This window comes from Bos taurus, chromosome 26 (genome assembly GCF_002263795.3).
Source record: "Bos taurus isolate L1 Dominette 01449 registration number 42190680 breed Hereford chromosome 26, ARS-UCD2.0, whole genome shotgun sequence".
NCBI classification, from domain to species: Eukaryota; Metazoa; Chordata; class Mammalia; order Artiodactyla; family Bovidae; genus Bos; species Bos taurus.
The window spans coordinates 15,804,363-15,827,259 of NC_037353.1; the positions used below are offsets into that span (position 1 = coordinate 15,804,363).

At 42.7% G+C, this 22,897-nt stretch overlaps 1 protein-coding gene across 2 annotated transcripts in view; it reads left to right on the top strand.

Moving 5' to 3' along the window:
- Window positions 1–22,897, top strand: part of PLCE1 (phospholipase C epsilon 1) — a 380,365-nt gene that overhangs the window by 334,541 nt on the left and 22,927 nt on the right. For both annotated transcript variants that reach the window (XM_005225543.5, NM_001205852.2), the window contains 8 exon segments: window positions 28–157; window positions 3,781–3,902; window positions 4,802–4,919; window positions 9,936–10,067; window positions 11,187–11,477; window positions 17,310–17,473; window positions 18,769–19,030; window positions 20,979–21,097. In XM_005225543.5, the coding sequence (XP_005225600.2) occupies window positions 28–157; window positions 3,781–3,902; window positions 4,802–4,919; window positions 9,936–10,067; window positions 11,187–11,477; window positions 17,310–17,473; window positions 18,769–19,030; window positions 20,979–21,097 (1,338 nt within the window).

A 22,897-nucleotide genomic window follows, 5' to 3' on the forward strand; every position in this document is an offset into this window, starting at 1 on the left:
CAGTCTTTAATTATTGATATCTTACAGGCTCATCAGCTAGCATCCATGCAAGCTCAGGCTTATAATGGTAGCAATGCCAACTCCCCACCTGCTAATAATGAGGAAGAGGAAGATGAAGAGGATGAATATGATTATGATTATGAATCCCTCTCTGATGGTAAGAGAGCCAACACAATGCTGTACTCAGGGAAGCACACTTGGATGGTTTTTCTACTGGGTTTTTTGGTGTCTTTTTTTTTTTCCCCCCCAAATAAGTCTGGCACTCCATAGACAAACAATACAGATTGTTGTAATATTACCTAAGAGTTTCTGGAATCCTGTCACTTAGCAAGGAGGACCAAGCAAGGAAAGGGATTCTTGTCAGCCACCAGAGCCATTACGAAAGGAAAGAAGAGGATGTGGAAAGCAGCACAGGAGTTGTTCCTAAATTGGTTTCTAGAGAAGGAGGAAGAATTACAGCAGAGAGACCACATTCTTAGAAAGAAAGTGAAGTCGTTCAGTTGTGTCCAACTCTTTTCGACCCCGTGGACTGTAGTCTATCAGGCTCCTCCGTCCATAGGATTTTCGTAGACTGTGGTTAAATCTTTTCTATCTCCTGAATCACCTGCAGGGGGTAGCATCGAGTTCCCATGCTTCTGTCCATTGCTTTCACTCTTGCTTTAAGAGCATGGAAAAAAATGAAACATCATTCCCCTTCTGCACCCGCCCCCCTACCCTGGTTCTCAGGTTACTTAGCCAACCAGACATTTCCTTCTGGCCCCACCAAAAAGATAAAACAACGCTGGTGAAGACTACTGGTGCACGACAAAAAAGTCACAGGGATGACGTTACCCACCCCTGTTTTACAGGTGAAGGGGGCTTCTTACAAGAGAGTTAGGTTTCAGGTGTATTTCATCTGCGCTAAATTCATATCTCTGCTAGAGATTATAAAATGCTTCCTCAGGTACTACTGCTAATGATGGATTGTTTTAATTTTGGCAACATCTGAAAGACAAATATGGAGTCATGAAAAAAAATGCCAAAGTTCCTGTTTACTTAAACATTTAAATGTAGACTATATTACTTCTCATTGTGTTGTTAATGTGTAGATATACCCAGACCAGCAACCATTTACCACTTGCATTAAGACTGCAGCCAAGGGACGTCCATGGAAGTCCAGTAGCTGGAACTTTGTCTTCATTGCAGGGCATGCAGGTTCCATCCCTGGTCAGGAAGCTGGGATCCCACATGCGTCGAGGCCAAAAAGCCAAGACATGGAACGGAGGCAGTGCTGTATCAAATTTACTAAAGACTTTGAAAATGCCCTACATCAAAAAAATCTTAAAAAACGACAGCCAAGCCTCCTCCAAATATCCGCTTCTCATGCAGCATGATTGTCTAGTCATGTTTCATTAGCCTCCATCATGGTCAGCAGCTACAGTCTAATCTGTTTCTGCCCCCAAATATAATTCTAGTCTCTGTCCATTTAATAATTGTCCTTAGTAGTAGTTGATTGCTTCATGTGCTCACTCAGTCGTGTCGGGCTCTTTCTGATCCCAAGAACTGTAGCCAGCCAGGCTCCTCTGTCCATGGTGATTCTCCAGGCAAGAATACTAGAGTGGGTTACCATGCCCTCCTCCAGGGGATCTTCCCAACCCAGGGATCGAACCGAGGTCTTTGGGTGGATTCTTTACCGTCTGAACCACCAGTGAAGCCCGAGAATACTGGAGTGAGTAGCCTTTCCCTTCTCCAGGGGAACTTCCTGACCCAGGAGTTGAACTGGGGTCTCCTGCATTGCAGGCAGATTCTTTACCAGCTGAGCTACCTGGGAAGCCCTGATTGCTTCATACCATCAGCTAAAAACTGACCTGAAACCCTGTCAGTTAACACAAGGGGCATATTCTCTAAATTGGGAGACTGAAAGAGGGTGATAACAGGAAGGAGTCAAGATCATTTCTTATATCCTCAAAAGCTATGGGAAGATCCCCTGGAGAAGAGAATGGTAACCCACTCCAGTATTCTTGCCTGGAGAATTCCATGGACTTAGGAGCCTGCTGGGCTATAGTCTCTAGCGTCACAAAGAGTCAGACACAACTGAGTGGCTAACACCTTCACTTTCACTTTTCTGAATCCATTGAAAGCAAGTCAGGCTGAAAACTCGCCTAGGTAGCCCAGTTTATCTCTGTGACAGCTCTAGTCCTCAGTTTTCACATATATAAAATGAGCAAATTTCTCTAAAGCTTTTTTTTGGCTATAAAGCTGTGATAGTTCCTGGGAACTATCTGAAAATTACTTACAGAAAATCTAAAGGAAGTTGCAAATGAGGCTCATTTATTTCAGGAAGTACTACTCTGCCTTTTGGCCAGTAAGTTGTTAATGAATATTTATTCAATTAAATTTTATTAAAGCAACATCAATTAATTTTTCCCCAACCTTGCTGTACATCTTAACTAGCGTTGAACATGCACTATAGATTTGAATTTACAACTTTATATAGACATTCTGTGACTTCATATATATGGAGTCTAATGATTGCATGATTCTAACACATTAATCAATTTCTATCCATTCGACATGAAGTGTTTTGCAGACTGTTAGGACCATCAGTAACTGAAAATATGTAGTGTGAATGTGGCAGCATGATTAATGTTAACAATGTTTGCACTTCTTTTATTGCTAGGCTTTGCATCCCTTAATAGTCAAATTATGAAATCAGTGGAAGAGTTCTTATTTCATTTTTCTTGTAATTTAAGCTGTTGTTATTTATGCTTTACTTCATACCTTAATTTAATTTATCTGGCTTTTTGCCTTAATTTTCTTACTGTTATCCTCTTTCTGATTCTGTTTTTCTGTAGCAGATGTCCTTACTGCTTCTCCCGCTCCTAACAGTCAGGAAGGTAAAGCCATTTGAACCTGGCATTTTAACTGCATGAATGTCAGCATTCTGTTGCCTGTTGTTTAGGTCCGATTCGCATGTGACACTTATAAGAATAAAAATGTCATTAACTGATTGATCTCATTTATTTCTCGGCAGCCTGCATGGCCCTGATTTGGTATAAGGATATTTTGGTCTAAGCATTTGTGGTCTGATGAGATAGTAAATTGTGGGTGAGAAATGAGCTTTCTTGTGTGTCGTTTTAAAAGAACATAATCATGTTTATTTTCCTAAAACCTTTAAAGTCATTTTGAATAGAAATTCCAAAGCAAGAGCAAAGTATAAGATTATCTTTCATATTTTGGAAATGTTTAAATCTATCTTGATTCCTCACCTTAAGATTCTCCCTTCATAAATTGATAGACAATTATGAAAACTTTACTTCCCAATTAAATATATTTGTGAAAACTGCATGGCAAATAACAATGCCTTTTTCCCCTCTGGTTTTGACATTTCTAGAGGTAAAAGAAACTAATAGCTTCATTTTTAAGTGAGAGTGATTAAATCATGTCTGTACCATCAAGAAGTGATTCAACCACTCAACCTTTCCCAAACTTGTGTGCTGAGAGCTTCTTGACAGGGTATCTTCCATAATCTGTGCACAGTTCTAATTGTCTGTATGAAAATGAGTTTTCTCTTTTAGATTATGTCTATATGGTACCAAAACTACTGGTAAGTTAGTCCATTCAATCAAAAATGAATATATCATTTAACAAAATTTAAGCCATTATTTTGGTAACATGTAGTCAGCACCTCAGTCTTACAGATAAGCACAAGTACTTGGATATTCTTGGAGTGATGTATAGACACAACCTTAAGTGCGGCATTCAGTTCTTATTCACTAAAGCCTGCCAACTCATTTTCAGACAACATTCTAGAAGACAGACCTGAAAATAAATCATGTAATGACAAACTTCAGTTTGAGTATAATGAAGAAATCCCCAAGAGGATAAAGAAAGCAGATAACTCTGCTTGCAACAAAGGGAAGGTGAGTGCATGGTTTCTGTTCGATTGCATTTGGACATGGTATTCTTGTCAGTTTCAGGTAGGATTTCACTCCCTCCCTATCCCTTCCCTTTACCTCGCCCCTCACTTTCCCTTGAATGCCAAAGCCCAGACAGTGGTGATATGGGCCCACTTCTGTCATTTATAGAAAATTAGTCATTTATTCACCCAGCCAGTACCTACTAGAGGTGTAGCGTGTGGTAGGCACTAAGGTAGCACAGGAGGTGACTTAGCAATGGAAATAAACATGTCAACCGTGCTTGGAAATGATTACAAAGAGCAGTGATTACACATTGTTATCAGATCATCTGGCAGATGAAGTTGAGAAGCAGATGAAAACAGGGCATTCAGAGCAGGAGGACAACCTGGTATCTTTAGTGAATTGCCAGAAGTTTTAAAGTTGTTTGGGATGACCAAGAAGATGAACAGGGCTGATTGGGAAGTGTTAGCACAGGGAGGACACTAAGAATGAAAAACTAAATGAGATACCTGGACCCAGTCCTCAAGTGCCTCACAGTGCTAGACTCTGAGCAAATCGATAGTTGCAGTGACATTGTTGGAAAACAAAATAACAAAATATGCCAAAAATTTGAGCCACAGAAGATACATACTCCATCATCCATTTGTTCAACAAATATGCATTGAATGTTCTACATTTAAGACCCTGAACTATGCCCTCGGGGAAGATGAAGAATGTTAGACTCAGCCATTGCTCTCAGAAACCTTTTCTCTAGGGAAGGTGTTAGAATGTGTATGTGGATAAGATAGAGTAAGGGAAACACACTGATGACAAAAGAGAGGAACAAAGAGCTTTGGGGATTCAGAGGTAAGTGATCTGATCGGTAGCTTCCCTGTAAACCAGTATCATTGTTCCCTTGATAGGTTTATGACATGGAACTGGGAGAAGAATTTTATCTTCCTCAGAATAAAAAGGAAAGCAGACAGATTGCACCAGAGCTTTCTGACCTTGTCATCTATTGCCAAGCAGTAAAATTCCCAGGTAAGAGTAGACAGTATCATTTATAGCATTTAAAGATACCAAAAGATACAACAAATATGCTATTTAATCAGGTGTTGCGAATGGTCTCAAAATAACTAAACTGTGTTGCAGAAATCACTGTTACAGTACCTTCTAAATGTTTATTATTATTATTATTGTTTGCTTTGGTGCTGATGTGGATAATACCATAATATTATCATTTTTCAGACCATATCATTTCTCTTCATAATAGTTAATCATAATATTCATAACAACTAATAGCTAAAATTTATTAAGCACTTAATTTTAAGTACCAGGATTTGTATTAAATATTTTACATACATCATCTTAAATGACTTCATAATAATTCTGTGAGTAGGCAGATTTATCCCTATTTTTACGTAAAACAATCTGAGAGAGATGAAATAATTGGCCTAAGGTTTCAGAGCGTATCAGTTAAGACTCTTTTCTTTGAAAGTGGCAGAAATTGGCATAAGCAAAGAAGAAATGTATTGACTTGTGTGTTGAAAACTGAAGAGATAAACAAGTTTCAGATACATCTTGATCCAGGGCCTTCCTCTCTCCCCACAGGGTCACCCCGTTGACTCTCACTGGGTCACCACTGTGTTGGCCCTTTTTCCTTCACGGTGGCAAGGCAGCCGCAGCAGGCCAGCACCGCATTCTTCTAGATTCAGCTTCAGTAGGAGTCTCTTTCAGAACTTTCAGCAGCAATTTCGTTGTTTTTCATTGGATCTTTGCCTGTCCCTGAACCAGTCACCGTGATCAAGGACATGCAGTGCTCTGACAGTCTAGGGCAGTGGTCCCTAATCTTTTTTGGCAACAGGAGCTGGTTTCCTGGAAGACAGTTTTTCCATAGACGACAGGGGGGAAGGGGTGGGAGAGGAGGGCAGAGAGGAAGGCTTCATGATGATTCAAGAGCATTACATTTATTATACCACTGCTGACCTGATAGGAGTTGGAATGGGAAAGGGCTGTAAATATGGATGAAGCTTTGCTCACTCACTCACCTGCCACTCACCTCCTGCTATGGGGCCCTGTTCCTAACAAGTTACTAACCACTGCTAGTCTATGTCCCGGGGATTGGGGACCCCTGGTCTGGGGCTTATGTCATGTGCCCATCCCTGAGCTAGGTAGTGAGTCTCCATCCAAACTGCAAAGATCAAGGACAAAGTTTCAGTGGAGCTTTCCCCCACTGGTCATCTTTAGAAGTACAAGTGAACTTAAGCTGATAAACCATTGCCCCCAAAAATGTGCATTTCAGTTAATAAAGGATAGAATTCTGATTCTGAAGCTCGTCTGCCTCCAAAGTCCTGCTCTTAACCCTAGAGCTACCCTCATATCTTGTTAGGGCATAGTGAGCTCATCCAAATGGAGCAGCAGGAGGCAGAGGGCAAACAGGAAATCCATAAATATCTGGAAGTCAGAAAAATTCATCTCCTCTTATTAAGAAGAAAGATTCCCTTGTACAAGATTTCTGAGGACAGGAAAGCAGCTGGCACTGGGGCACCCATCTAAAAGTTAGTAAGCAGCTTGGATGAACTTGACCTAGAGAGGGAAGTTAAAACCCCAACCCTTATTTTTTTAAAGGTGGTCTGGATGCAGATCCTGCTTCCAGAGGCTTTATCTTAAGCCCCAGTTCTCATACTCTGCCTTGCAAATGGGACAGAGGTCTTAGGCTATTAAAAAATTAGATAACCAGTGGTTTCTTCACACACCAGAGGAGGAAAAAAATCATAGGACTTTCTCAATTTTAGATTTTCTTTCATAAACTGTTTTTAAACTTTTGGCAGCCGCTACTGCCTATCTGCTAGCAAATTCTGTTGAGGAGGATAAGAGTGAATAAGTAGCCAACAGTGGCAACCCACTCCAGTAATCTTGCCTGGGAAATCCCATGGACAGAGGAGCCTGGCGGGCTACATATTCATGGGGTCGCAAAGAGTTGGACACGAATTAGAGACTAAACAACAGCAACAACAGATCTCAAAGAAACGAAAGAACCTGGCCATGTAGGGTTAGTTTCACAGATCCTGATTTTCTAGCTCCTGAGTACCGTATGACCGTATCTGCAGTTAGTGAAATTGTTCTTATCATGGGATAAAATTCTTTCACGGTCAATGAGCCTCATGGCCTGCATGTCCCTCATCACAGGAACAGATGTGAAGACCACTCCATCCAAGAGTCATACTCACTGCATCTCTTGTTTTTTATAAATTCAGCTGCCACTGCACCCAAAATGTTCCTCTGGCTTTGTCTTTTCCTCTCAAGAGCTGAGTAAACAAAGAGTACAAGTTCCCAGAGATATTTGAAGTCACCATGAGAGATTACATTTCTCTGCTGATAGAGGATTGTGGAAGGGTCAAAGGTCATTTGGTACAGTTTCTGACTTGAGGCACAGGCAAAGCATGGGGTTGTTTGACTTGTTTTTAAAATTCCAAGTGTGCTGTTTTTTAAAAGTGTTTAAATAGCACACATCCTTTATAAGTATACTATATTCTAATCCCCCCTTTTTTTAACCTTTTTTTTAGTAGTTGAAGTTTCTCACATTTTTTTCCCCAAATTTATTTCCTTTCTCATAATGACTAAATTGCATTGCCAGAATCATTTTCATAATAGCTTCTAAATATTTATTGTCATTATGATTTGTTTGGATAATTCAGGAGGAAAATACCCTACAGTGTCCATTTCCTTGAGACACAACTTAAAAATTTATATGAATATAATAATTTTTAAAAGTGTTCATTTTGCTCTACTGTTGATTTAATTTTGCTACATCATCAGTTTCAATGCATCTCACCTTTCACCATCCCAAGTCCCTTCCCAAGGAGCCACCATGCAAAAAGTTCTTCAGAGCAGGGAGGCACTGTGAAAACCATGGGTGCGTCCTTCCCCAGATCAGGGACCTGCCTCACTGCAGGGCTCCGCTCCTCAGTGACCTTGGCTGGGACAGTTGTATAACAACTTGCAAGGTTGTTGTATAAACAGTTCTAACTTGCAAGGTGGTTGTATAAATTAGCAATAAGGTACACAGTGTGAATAGCACACTATCTGGAAAATAATTGGCTCTCTGGAAATGGTTGTTGTCGTTGTCACTGGTGAACGGACCAACTGGGCAGATTAAGGGTCTTTGTTGCTCTTTCGATAACTTCTCTGGGTCTCTCCAGATTCCTTCCCTTTTCTTGATCACTCAGCCTTTGTTTTCTTGCTTGCTCACCCCACCCCAGAGAACACCCAGGCTCCTCAGAGGGGGGCCATGTACCCTTGGGGCACATGGTCAACATGTGCCAGGGTGTGTGCAAAAACCCCAGAATGAATGCAGCCCCTCATTCCAACCCTTCATCGGTTTTACTCGGGAGAAAACCCATTGTTACATCATTGTGTAGAGGGCAAAATTCACAAAAAAGTTTTAAGATAAAGCATAAGAATTCACTAGTTCAAGTTTGTGCATCTTTGCAGTTTCAGATACTCTAGAGGAAAGAAAACATGTAGAAGCCCCATAGCTACTATGCACTGAACATTTTCTCTGAACAAGACACCCTACTAAGTATGCAGATATACATTATCTCATGTAATCCTAACCAGGACTCTCTTAGAGATGAGGAATAAGTGGTGAGAGAGGTTAAGTAATTTGTGTGAGGTCGCTCCACAGGGAACAGGGCTTAAATTCCAGAGTCTACACTCTCATTGAGCTCAGTTGTGTCTGACTTTTTGCAGCCCTATGGACTGTAGCCCACCAGACTCCCCTGTCCATGGGATTTTCCAGGCAGGAATATTGGAGTGGTTTGCCATTTCCTCCTCCAGGGGATCTTCCCAATCCAGGTATCGAACCTGCTTCTCCTGGGTCTCCTGCATTGGCAGACAGAATCTTTTACCACCTAGCCACCTGGGAAGGCCACACTCTTATTAAGCACTACTTAATCCTGTCTTCTCACATGATATTCTTCGAAGGTTTATTTTCATCTTAAAGTGGTCTTCCTGAATGCTGCTTCAGGTAAAGGAATTACTTGCTAATGGTGCAATTGTAGAGAGCGGGACCAGTTTGAAGGCAACTCTGGTTTCACTGTTGCCTTTACATCCTGCCCAGGAGCCAGGTTTGCTTGGCGTGAATTTGTTTCCTCATTCAGCAGATACCTGTGAAGTTCCTGCTGTGCCCTAGCACTGGCCAGACAGGAAGGATCCAAAGAGTGGCTGGACCAGGAGTGAGGAAGAGAAGCCCTGAAATATAGTTATCAGCATAATCTGTTTCCCATTTAATCCTCAGATTAACCCCATGAAAGAGTTCCTATCACTGCACCCATTTTGCAGATAAGGCAGCTTGAGGAACCAAGAAGGTAGATGTTAAGTCAAGGTTCCTGTGGGCAGGAATTATCCTGGGCAGTTACGATATGAGCTTCCCAGGTGGTACCAGTGGTAAAGAACCTGCCTGCGAATGGGCAGGAGACTTTAGGGACTGTGGGTTCTATCCCTGGGTTGGGAAGATCCCCTGGAGGAGGATATGACAACCCACTCCAGTATTTTTGCCTGAAGAATCCCATGGACAGGGATTCTTGTTCCTGGCAGGCTAAAGTCCATGGGGTTGCAGAGAGTAGAACAGGACTGAAGTGACTTAGCACACGATTATATGACAGCTCAGGCCTTTGGCCATCCTTTCATCTCTCTAAACTGTGCTAATTAACCTAAACTAATTAGGTTCTGGAGTCTAATCTTTTAGACTCTAAAAGATTTTTTTTCTTGCAGTTTTTCAAAATCTTTCTGTTGCATAACCAAATAGGTATGGGTGTGATTTTGTGGTCATCTTGTAATAATCCTGCAGGTCTTGTCCCATTTGCCTACAGAGATAAAAACTTCACTGTCGTTACTTGCAATGCTATTATTAATCGTGCTAAAAATGCTAGAAATCTTCTGTACTGAGTTAGAAGGGAGTAGTAGGACTTCAAAATAAACATTAGCAGGGATGGAAAATGTTGAGTTCCCTTGCTTGTAGTTTTTGGCTTATTTATTTTCATTTTATGGGAACAGGCCTGTCAACTCTAAATGCATCTGGCTCTAGCAGAGGAAAAGAAAGGAAAAGCAGGAAGTCCATTTTTGGCAACAATCCGGGCAGAATGAGCCCCGGGGAGACAGCACCATTTAACAAAACATCTGGAAAAAGTAAAGTCACCTTCTGACAATATCTTTGCCTGATTTTGCATGCTGGAGGATTCTGAGATTTCACTAAGCACTTCCCTGGAAATTTTTAATCTTCTTTTTTTATATTCATGATTATTCATATTATATAAGTGTGGTGTAAATATTTTTTTAATTACAAAATTATTCTCTTAACTTCCTAAAAAATAGTCTTTCACTGAAGATGTTCTAAGAGTGTTTGCCTCAAAAGTAAAAATTGGAGCCACCTTGGAACCTTCTCATGGTTCTTGGAACTGCAGTCTTCCCCATTATAATTCCAGAAGATATATCCAGTTTATGTTTAATTACTTTTTATTGTCAAAATCATAAATTCTCATAGTTAAAAAACTCAAACTATAGAGTATTATTAAAGTTGCTTTCCACTCCAACGTCCCAGTTCTACTCCCCAGAGGAAACTGCTATTAAGTTTATGGTGTTTAGTTCAAGAAAAATAAGATTCTTTTTAAGATAATCCAAATGGGATATAACTGAACATGTATAACTTTTATACGCACCATAGCTTTCTGCATAGCTTTCTGTGCATATAATCTACCTTATCCTCTTTTATGTCCCTATGGTATTCTATTGTGTGGATATATTGTCATTTATTTAACCATTTCTCACTGGTAGAACTTCTGAGTTGCTTCCTGGATTTTTGTTGCTGTGTGTGTGTGTGTGTGTGTGTGTACTGTAAAGAAAATACCGCTGGAGTGAATACCTTGTATATATATTGTTTTATATCTGTGCAAATATATCCACAGGACAGATGAGGTACTGAGGCAAAGAACTTTAGGGCTTTTAGTTTAAATTGGTGTTACACTTATTTTCAAACTCTATAGCTATCCCTTCTGAGGGGAAGATCTAGCTGGCTTTATTATTTATTGACTCGTGAATGGGTAGCATTCTACCTAGCGGGTAGAAAGGCACACCCTTAACAGCTGTCGTTTAGTCTCGAGGCGGTGGACTAACTCCCGGGTAACACTCGAGGCGCGCGCCGGTGTGTCACGTGCTGTGGGTGTGGCCTGCGATGTTGTTCAGGTTTCTCTTTCTGAAGTATCTCAAGTGTTCGGCACTAATCTGAGGCTGATCTCTGGGGGGGTTTAGGTTCCTGTGAAGGAATGCGACAGGCCTGGGAGGACTCTGCTTTCTCCGTCAACCCAACCACGTCCCTCAGCGCTATCATTAGAACTCCCAAATGCTACCATATCTCCTCACTGAATGAAAATGCCGCCAAACGTCTGTGTCGCAGGTATTCTCAGAAACTCATCCAGCACACCGCCTGCCAGCTGCTGCGGACGTACCCGGCTGCCACCCGCATCGACTCCTCCAACCCCAACCCCCTCCTGTTCTGGCTCCATGGGATACAGCTCGTGGCGCTCAACTACCAGACAGATGGTAATGGGCTTGCTTCTCCCCGAGGAGTGCCTCTCCCCTTGCTCCTTTGCATCTTACATCTCGACAAAAAACATGTTTTCAAGGGGGAAAGGGTCCCAACTAGGGCCTATGTGAGGGTAAAAATACAGAAGACAGAAAAGAGAAGAGAATTAGACACTAAATTTTACTCTTGACTTTTCAGAGTTAAGGCGATAGGGGAAAAAAAAACCCTCAAGGAGCCCTGAATAGTCTCTTGTTCCTGCTCCATTTTTAAAGCACTTTTAATTTATTTTTGTTATTATTATTATTTGTTAATTTATTTTTTTTAGTTGGAAACAAAGAAAGAAAGTGAAGTCGTTCAGTCACGTCCGACTCTTTGTGACCCCATGGACTATAGCCTACCAGGCTCCTCCGTCCATGGGATTTTCCAGGCAAGAATACTGGCGTGGGTTGCCATTTCCTTCTCCAGGGGATCTTCCCGAGCCAGGGATGGAACCTGGGTCTCTCAATTGTAAGCAGACGCTTTTACCATCTGAGCCACTAGGAAAGCTTCATGCAAAAGCCTCTGCCTTAATTGGAGGATAATTACAATACTGTGATGGTTTTTGCCGTGAATCAGCATAAATCGGCCACAGGTATACATGTGTCCCCCACAATCCTGAATTCCCTTCCCACCTCCCTCCCCACCCCATCCCTCCAGGGTGCCCTGCTTCATGCATCAAACTTGCACTGGTCATCTGTTTTATATATGGTAAAGTACATGTTCCTATTCTCTCAAAGCATTCCCTCTCCTTCTCCCACTGAGTCCAAAAGTCTGATCTTTACGTCTGTGTCTCCTTTGATGCCCTGCAGGTAGGACAGTCGGTACCATCTTTCTAAATTCCATATATATGCATTAATATGCAGTATTTGTCTTTCTCTTTCTGACTTACTTCACTCTATATAATAGGCTCCAGAATCATCCACCTCATTAGAAACTGACTCAAATGGATTCCTTTTTAATTAACATTAAATAATATTCCATTGTGTATATGTATCACAACTTCCTTATCCACCCATCTGCAGATGGACATCCAGGTTGTTAAAGCACTTTTTAAAAATAGGACTGCTATCGATAGAGCTGTGTCCAATTTGTTTTTAAAGACTTGTTGGGGTAGAGATTTCTTAACACTCTTTAGTAACTGTCTTGGAGAAGGCAGTGGCCACCCACTCCAGTACTCTTGCCTGGAAAATCCCATGGATGGAGGACCCTGGTAGGCTGCAGTCCATGGGGTTGCTAAGAGTTGGACACGACTGAGCGACTGTACTTTCACCTTTCACTTTCATGCATTGGAGAAGGAAACGGCAACCCACTCCAGTGTTCTTGCCTGGAGAATCCCAGGGATGGCGGAGCCTGGTGGGTTGCTGTTTCTGGGGTCGCACAGAGTCGGACACGACTGAAGCGACTTAGCAGCAGCAGCAACTGTCTTGCTCATTTCTTCTTCTTGCAGTTAAAAAGTAGGGTCTTTCCAAACACTTTGCAAGTTAATACCATTTTAACTCTTCTCATCCCTTTGAGATTGAAATGGAGATGAATGGTCAGTGCTCAGCGAGCAGCTAATGCAAAGGAAACAATCTGTGAATTATATGGACAGAGAAAGCAGTGTTTGTACTTCTCTGTCCATGAGATGCTCACTGGGGATAACGGGTGAGGCTGAAAACTCCAGAGTACAAGCCACCTTTAATTGCATGCTGCTCCCTGTGCACTGGGCTTCTTGGTAGCTCAGGTGGTAAAGAACCTGCCTGCAATGTGGGAGACCCAGGTTTGACCCCTACGTCGGGAAGATACCCTGGAGAAGGGAATGGCAACCCACTCCAGTATTCTTGCCTAGACCAAGGCACCTGGTGGACTACAGTCCATGAGGTCGCAAAGGGAGAGACTGAACAGCAGCAGCCTGTGCTCATTCTTGACCCTTGTTATCTCATTTAATCTCTGAAACAACCCTAAGAAGTAGGAACCTTTATAATCCCTATTTCTCAGATAAGCAAACCAAGACAAAGAGCAATTAAGTTACTCAGGATCACAGAATGACTTAAAAATTCAAGGACTCTCAGAGCTTAGAGGATTAAGCGCCCTGGTTCCACTTAGATGTTGGGGGAGGTGGGGAGCTACAGCAGATGAAGAAAGAGCAGATGAGGAATGTTTCCTCGAAGCTCTTGCAAAAATCAGATTCTTCCCTTTGGACAGTCAAGCAGCCTGCGCCTTCCTCTCACGTGCACTGAATCAGATCCTAACCAGCCGTGCTGACCCATCCACCATGGCGTAACCCTGTCTGCAGTCAAGATCAGACCACAGCTCTAGCTCTGGGATCAGCCAGCCACCTGGCACTGGCGCCACCAGAGCCCATTTGTGGCCAACCCTGGTTAGAGACATCAGTCATATTTTCTTGCCCTTGTTATATTTGCTCCGTTCAGTTGAAATTGAATAAGATAATGCAGGTGAAATACCATACTTAGCATAGTGCCTGGAGTGCAGACAGCATTCCACAAACATTAGCTCTCATTAAGTATTTTTGATAAGTTATGAAAACAGTACGATTTGGACTTGCAAGTGGAAATAATAGTGAAATATTTTCAAGGCTGTAAAAATTTCTTTTCAGTCTGTCCCAAGCGGCTTGTGGGTTTATATCTCTGGCCCTGTCTGTAGCCTTGTGTCCACTGGCGCCCTTGGTTGAGATGATACGGAAATATTTTAAGTAAACTGAAATAACTAGCTAAATGGTTTTCTCAAGGAAATGGCAATGCACTTGGTTTGGGACGTGTCCTTCCTCCTGAAGTGCTGAGGCTGGTGCAGACACACTGGCTCCACTGATGGCAGAGGGGGCCACAGCCGAAGGGGACACGGGAACGGGGCCCTCCTCAGGCCTCCTTGTGGTCTGGAAGCATGCACGGAGGCTGCAGTTTGGCCTCCGCTCATCCCTGGAGGCTCAGCCTCTTTCCCAAATCAAGCTGGGGTGCGTGTTCCAGCTGTCTTACTCAGGGGATGCAGGTGGCTGTGTCATGTGATTGATCCTCAAGTTTCTCTCTGTCATCTTCTGACCCAGGAGGGAGTGCTGCCATAGATCCTCTCTTGATTCAGTGCAGCCGGTAATGATGAAGCCTCTTCCACGCTGGACGAAGCTCACACTATACGCAGTTTCAGTTCATCTGTAAAAATGGTCTTCATTCTTGCACACCGGGTGTAGAGCCTAGTTCAATCCCTTGCACACAGTAGATGCTCAATAAATGCATGTTGTGCTGAGCTAACACTGTCTTTATGAGCCTCAGCAGAACCTATCATTCTTGATTTTTGGTCCAGATCCCTTCTAGGTATTGCCAGGTGAATTTCAAGTCCAAACAGACAGATAAGAGTCAACATTGGAATCACTATTTTTTAATTTTTGGGAAAAAAAAAATTCTGGGTTAGGGAATGCTTGATTTTCCATGAAATATCCCAACCAAATAACAAATAACCCCTTCCCCAGACCCCTTGTAATAATCCAAATATGTTCCACGGGTCGTTTACCTAAAGTTTCCTGAATTTCAGGGGACCCTGGTGCCCCAAAGGCATATCCATGGACTTAGGGTCACTTCTTCCCAAGATTTCTAATGGCTCCATCAACTCCAAGAAGGTCTGTAGTGATCTGAAACCAGGAGTATCCCAGGTCTACACTCAAAAAAACCAACTCTTAAGTTTGGAAACTGACCTGAAACTGATATGCAGACCCTGGTTATTATAGGCAACAGCCCCTCAAAGTTCTTTCCATTTGCATCAGGATGATTCTTCCCTCATATCCCAGGACCTACAAGTATGTAGAAATGCAGCCCCCAGTCAAAAGAAAAACTTCTATTAATATTTATTGTGCTTTCCTGAATGATCGTCACACAGTTTGTGATGACTTTTCCATCCCCCAAATATAGCGTAATGGTTATGAGAATGTGTCAACTTCACACAGGGTTTTTAATGACTAGAAGGACACAGGGGCAAAGGATATGCTTAATGTGCCATCCCATGCATTGACTAAGAGGGTTGATGGCATTACATATATCAGTGCACGTTCATTCTTGGTTAAAGCAGAGGTTTTAAAACTATAGCCCTAGTTGAAGTTTGGGGACCACCCTAGGGGGCAGTAGGAGGGCTAGATTTGAGCCCCATCTTTATTCTAACTGAGCAGCTCCACATGGATCTGTTTTACATACCAAATCACCAAGTGAGATTTTAGTCAGGAACAAGTGCTTTGAAGTTTTGCAGAGCTACAAAGATAGACACAGTGCCAATGAAATCAGACTTCAAACCTAAATGAGTGTGGACAGCGTAATCATGATTCAATACCTATTGTTTATTGAGCACCTTCTATGTGCCAAAGGCTGGGGTCGGGATTTTTGCACATGATCTCTTATTTTTAGGACACCCATGCGAGATGCACATTATATGGCCCAGTTCTTAAGATTAGGGAACTGTGAGTCAGGCTGCCTGGTTCGAACCTTATCATTCACTTCTTACTAGCTAGATGCCTTGGGCTTTTTCCCTTTTCATGCCTCAGTTTCTTCATCTATAAAAATGAGAAATATGAAAAGAGTCTACCTCATGGGTTATTGAGGGGCACTAACACACACAAGTTCTTAGCATGGGGCTTGATCGTTTGACCCATCCTCACCCACGTCTGTGCTCCTCTGTCACAGGATAGTCTGGGAAGAGAGTTTTCTCCCATTGCAGGCAAGACAATTGTCCCCAGTGAATGAGGCACATTGGGGCTGGTAGCATCCTGTGTACTAATTTTATTGATAAGGGAGACAGAGGCTCAAGGAGCTTTGATGTGTGTAAGACATCTGACCCCAGAAATGCCTGCAAATAATCCCAGCCAACCCCACTTATGGGGAAATTTTTTTACTCACAAGACAAGGAGAGAGGCCAACTTCTCATCACTCTGCAGGCTTACTTGCCACATTTTCCTTGATGTTGGTCCAGGTAGCAGAGTTCATTCTGCACATGGAAGGAATCTGTCAGAGGGGGCATTTGTCAGGTGTATCTCATAAACCTCTTGCTCACTTGGAATGCAGCTTTTCTGCAAACTTGTGCCATCAGATGTGAGCATTTGGGTGTGTACGAGCCCCAAACCTTGCAGGGATCCAACCATTCATCAGACAACTCTGCCAAATAAAAGCTGGCCACAGAAGACTGGAAGCTGTTGTGAGGGTTCCCAGAGTGTATTATTGAGGGGATTGTGGACATAATGTGAATCACATGTGATAATAATTGTTTTTTCATACTTAACTACAATTTAAAAATAGAGGTAGAAATACTGTAATTTATGAGTTGAAATTGAGATTTCAAGGAAAAGATATGTTTCTTTGGCTCTTTTTCTGGTCTTTCTTGGATTCTTAAGATTTTCTCTTAACGTTTGAAAAGGCAAGAATTAGTCGTATGATTGTCTGCATGGTTTGGTGTTTGGGGATAAGAAAATGCCATTATGCCTTTCTAAAATTCAGTATAAAATGAAGTATTTCAAAGATTAGTTTTTGAAAGGATGTTGCAGATTTTAATTTGCAAAAGAAGTTGTAAGTGGCAGGAGTTTTTCTGAATGGCTCCTGGGTTGGAGCAGGAAATGAGGCATATCCCATAGACAGTGAGCTCCACGAAGACTGTGGGTATCTTGTGTCTTGGTCCCCACTGTATCTCTGGTGCCCAACATGAGCTGACACATAGTAGGCACTCAGTCTATGGAGTGAATGGATAGTTCTCTCTTCTTCCTGTTTAAGTTTAGAGAAAATCGGTAAAGTCTGTTTGTAAGATGACACTTGAGTGACCAAATAACAAGTGATGCTATTTTACAGATCTCTCTTTACATTTAAATGCCGCCATGTTTGAGGCCAATGGTGGCTGCGGTTATGTTCTGAAACCCCCAGTTCTGTGGGACAAGAACTGTTCCATGTATCAGAAGTTCTCCCCCTTGGAAAGAGACCTGGACAGCATGGAGCCTGCCATCTATTCTTTAACTGTAAGTCTGGCCCCTGTGGTCCCAAGAGAATATAAGAAGGTGTTTAAGCCCTACTGAATATGAACTGCTTTTGACTTCAAGGCAGGGCAAAACTCTCGTGTCACAATTTTGTTGGTGCAGATTTAGTTCCCAAAGAATTTCTTTACTTCTCAGAAGGCAGCAGCTGAGGTTTAGAATCACAGTCACCAGGTACTATACTTGCCAGAGCCCAGAAGGTAGAGTGCTGACCCCCCTCCCCTGCTTCCACCTCTATACTGAGATGGTAATTCTGTCTTCCAGGGCCCTCAGAATCATAACTCTCAGTGCCCCCCCATAAAAGCTGAGGTCCTTGTTAGCGCAAGGACCTCTAATCTTAAACTCTAATAGGCTCTTATAAAAAGTAAAACAGGCATCAACATACAAATCAATTAAACATCTTCCCTTCCTTATAGTCATTCCTGCTCTTTCCTTATTCCTTTTATTGTCTAATTAACTAATTGTCAGAACTCCACAGACTGCCCTTAATATCAGAGTCCTGGTAGCTCATTACTCAATTTTATTTCTAGCTTCTCCCACTCCCTCTTAGCTGAGGAAAAAACCAAAAAACTGAATTGGTGCTAGAAAAGACAGGGAGCGATGAAGTTATCTTTTCGTCCATCTTTAGATATCGTCTGTTTCCCTCCTAAGGAGGAATGCCAGCAGTGTCTGCTCACACCTCACACCCCTGGGAAACCCCCACTCACAGATTATCCTACCACCAAACTGCATTTCCCCTTTCCCTAAAACAGGAGAGCAGTAGCTCCTTTTCTGTGTGACCATTTCTGTTAGACTTGAGTATAGCTTCATGTTGATAGAAGGCTATGAATTTCTAACAGCATTCCTTGTGACTTGACCTAGAACTTAACTATTTAAGAAAAACATTTTGGAGTTATAAAAGATACACCTAAAACACTTTGAAGAGAATGTTAGTAACACATTTGTGGCTTCACATTTAAGGTCTTTTTTCCTCAACTTCTTGACAAACAATTTTATCTTAATTGTGTGGCTTTTTGAAGATGTTTCAGTATATTGACAGTTGAAAGGTTATAGTTAGGTGAATGCTGTTGACAAAATTGACTTTCCCATGAGTCCAGTCATGCATTTTCCCATGATTCCAGTCTCTCTCTCTCTTTTTTTTTTTAGCAGCCTTATTAATCATTTACTTAGTCCATTCCAGAAGTTTCTTTGTCTTTCTTTGCAGAGGGAAGCAGTGAGGCTCAGTGTTGACATCTGTTTCTTTTGCAACCCCAGTGACTTTGATCCTTTCTTCCCCTCAGATTGTCTCTGGGCAGAACGTGTGCCCGAGTAACAGCACGGGGAGCCCATGTATCGAAGTCGATGTCCTGGGCATGGCCCTGGACAGCTGCCACTTCCGCACGAAGCCCATCCACCGCAATACTCTGAACCCCATGTGGAACGAACAGTTTCTTTTCCGGGTTCACTTCGAAGATCTCGTATTTCTTCGTTTTGCTGTCGTGGAGAACAACAGCTCGGTGGTCACTGCTCAGAGAATCATCTCCCTCAAGGCTCTAAAGCGAGGTAGAATCACTGTCAAAAGTTCGTGGTCATTGTAGCTGAGTGATGGGTGCCTGGAGTCCATTACACGCCTCTCTCTACTTTTGTGTATGTTTCAAATTTTCATATTAAAAAGGTAAAATAAGAGGCAGAAGAAGATAATGCAAATTTGAACACTGAGCGTACCTCAAAAGACATTTTTCTTTTATGTTATTCTAAAATCCAAGGTTATTAACAACATCTCTTATAAAATGTGGCCTCTGCCTGTTTCAGGAGCAGTGGTCCTTGTGTTCTTATTCCCATATATCCCTCCCCAGTAGCTCCCACCGCACCCCTGGTATGTTTAAAGCTGGAACTGTTGTAAGGAGAGGAAACCAAGAGCAGGGAGGGTTGGGTGGTGCTGGTGGCATCAGTGGGCTGAGGTTGGAGTCGAGGCCTGGTGGGAGGCCATTGTGGGAAGCCAAGGGTGGGTTTGGGTGCAGAGCAGGGAAGGTGGAGAATCCTGAGCAAAGGTTAGAGCTGTTGTCTTGCTGTCTGTTGGCTTTGCCGTGGCCCTTGGGGAAACGTCAGCTTGTCACACCTGTCCAGAATGTCTGTGCACTGCTTCTCAAAATTGATATGCAATCAAGTCACCTGGGCTCTTGGTAATAAAATCCAGATCCTGATACAGTGGGCCTGGGGCTTGAGATTATGCCTTTCTAACAAGCTCTGGGGACGCTGCCCCTGCTGATCTCATCTGAGTATCAAGTTCCCAGAACATGCTTCTTCGTGCAACCACATTCTGCCAGCCTCTGAGCTCCACCTCCTACTCTTTAGCTTTTTTTTCCTATTTCTTTTCTCCATTGTGTGAGTAGCACATGGTCATACTCACTGTGTTATGTCGTAACACTGACTGTTAGTCAGTTCGGGCTGTGTAACAAAATACCACAGACCGGGTGTCTTACATAACAGGGGTCTATCTTGTCAGCTTTGGAGGCTAGAAGCCCACGATCAAGGTTTCAGCAAGTCTGCTTTCTACTGAGGCCTCTCTCCTTGGCTTGCAGAGGGTCGCCTTCTCGCTTTGTCGTCACAGGGCTATCCCTTGGTCGCTGTACACAGCATCTGGTGTCTCTCCGTGTCTGCCTTCCAATTCCCTCTTCTTATAAGGACAGTTGGTCATATTGGATTAGGCCCCACCCTCATGACCCAACATCACCTCTTTAAACCCTATCTCCAGACACAGTCACCTTCTGAGGTACTGGGAGTTAGAGCTTCAACACACAAATTTTGGACACCATTCAGTTCCTAACAGTTATAGAAATATGATCAAGTACAGAAGAACAATTTAAAAAAATTATCCATCTTTCTGTGTCTTCAAGATAGTTGCTTTTGGTGTAGATATTTTGCAGGCTTTATTTCTCTGCCCATGTGTATAAATATTAACAAGTAAGCTTCCTCCTAACCTTAATGTTTTGTGACTTACTGATTTTCACTAATATATGTAGTGAACAACTTATCAGGTAAATAGATATACACCTTCGTTACTTTACAGAGTTGCATATTATTCTATTTTATACTTGTACAAACACTCACACTGTAACTTCTTTAACCAACTCTCTATTGTTGGAATACTTTATTGTCACTAAAGCTGTTCTAAGAGGAAATATTTGAAGAACAGTGACTCTAGATGACTTGATACAAAAATGATCAGATTTTCCTACTATACGTTGTTTAAGTTTAAAATTTTCATTTTGAGTCTAAGTTTAAAAACAGCACTTGGACAAGGTAACTACAACCACTGAGCGGCCCCAGACGGTCCCCAGGGGCAGCGCCCTGGGAGAAAAGGCATCCGTCGGTCACCTGGCTGCTGTCACCACTGCCCATCTGAAGGTCTTATTTCTCCCTGTCATTTACTGACCTCCCTGGGGGATCTTCTATGCAGAGCTCTGCAATGCATGGCTAACAGGTTTTTCCCAATTCTGCACTGTTCCAGGATATCGACATCTTCAGCTGAGAAATCTCCACAATGAAGTCTTGGAAATCTCTAGTTTATTCATAAACAGCAGGAGGATGGAAGAAAATTCTTCCGGCAATACTGTGCTGGCCTCTCTGGTAATTAAGTTCTATTTCACTCAGCATATTTGTGGGAATTGCTACACCAGAGGCAGGCTTTCTTGTGGTCCAGGAAAGTGGTCCATTCAAGTCATAGATTAGGTGGCTATGGATATAATTAAAACAACAATGGTTGATACCTGACACATTCTAAGCACTTTACATATATACTGACTCACTTGATCCTCACTAACTTCATGACATAGCTATTAGTCTCATTTCCATGTTATAAAGGAAGGGGAGTGCTAAGTACACCTGAGGTCACACAGCTATACACCCAAGTTCATCATCTACTGCCATACTGCTTGCCAGGGAAGTGAGCCAAAAATAACAACCCAGGGAAAAGGCTAATTACGCAAAGCCTGCTAGGAAGCATCTTGATACTTCTAGAAGGTTTAGGTTAGACCATGAAAATCCTTTGCTTCTTCATTAGTGCAGGGGCAGATGTCACAGGTGAGCAGGATTGGGTGAACAGCTAGGCGCTGCTGGTGACAAGTAATTCTGCAAGCCCAGCAGTACCCTGGCACCTGAGGAGACTCTGCACCTGCCCTCTTGGGAATGGGAGAGGAACACTGCAAAAAGGGCCACCATTGCAGAAGCTGGGTTTTAACAAGTTCCGCATTGGTTAAGGTCCGTTGGTAAGGTTTGAGAACCAATGGTAAGGTCCATCGGTTAAAAGTTTGAGACCCGTTGGACCAACGCTCACCCCGGTAATGCAGGGTTGTTTACCTTGACAAGGAATTCTGCTTTGATTAACTGATTGATTCCACTATGCTTGCTCTTGAAAAACTGAAAGGTGTCCATCCATTGCCTCTTTACATGTTTACTAATCTACTCACAGCCACACCGATCTTTTAAAATTTATTTTGGTGGGGGTGCGGCTGCAATGGGTCTTTGTTGCTGCACACGGGCTTTCTCAAGTTGCAGCAAGCAGGGTCTACGCTTTGTTGCAGTGCTTGGGCTTCTCATTGCAGTGGCTTCTCCTGTTGGGGAGCAAAGGCTTTGTGCGTACGGGCTTCAGTAGTTGTGGTGCTCGGGTTTAGTTGCTCTGCAGTATGCGTGATCTTAGTTCCCGGACCAGGGACCGAAACTGTGTCCCCTGCATTGGCAGGTGGACTCTTAACTTGTAGACCACCAGAGAAGTCTGGTTGCACCCATCTTGTACTTCGGTGTGGTCCTAACAACCTTTGAAAAGCTGCCTTCTGTGCTTACAGTGGCGCCGACTTGACCGCTGCCCTCATCACCTCTGAGCAGCCCTGCTCTCTCCTCTGCTTCTCTTTCCCTCACCCCAATGATTTCTTCTCTCTCTGTCCCTCACCTTGTTTTCTTGGGTTCTCTTCGTTCTCCCTTCAGTAAGTGATCGAGGTTGAATACGGCATGTTGGCCAGTAGAGAGAGGTGTCGCCTCTGCCTGGTGCCTGCCTGTTACCTTCCCTGCCTGGGAAGCAGGGATGGTGTGCCTGGTACCTGAGAGCAAGAATTAGATGGTAGTGTCCCACTCTGGGTTGTCCACTTATCCTTCTAGCTATTCTATTCTAGAAGCCCCCCACCTTGAAGCCAGGGATGTCTTATTTCTCCCCAAAACCCCAGAGCCAGGCATAATGTCTGTTTCATTGTCAGCCTTCCATAAATTATTTTGTATTTTGTGAATGAATCTATCTCAGTATACAAACTGCTCAAAGACTTGAGAGTTACACACCTCCCCAACTCTTCCTAACAAAAATACCTTTTATATTACAATTATTTGTGTGCCTGGATGGCAAGCTTCCGGAGGCCAGAATATTTTATTTACCATTTTACC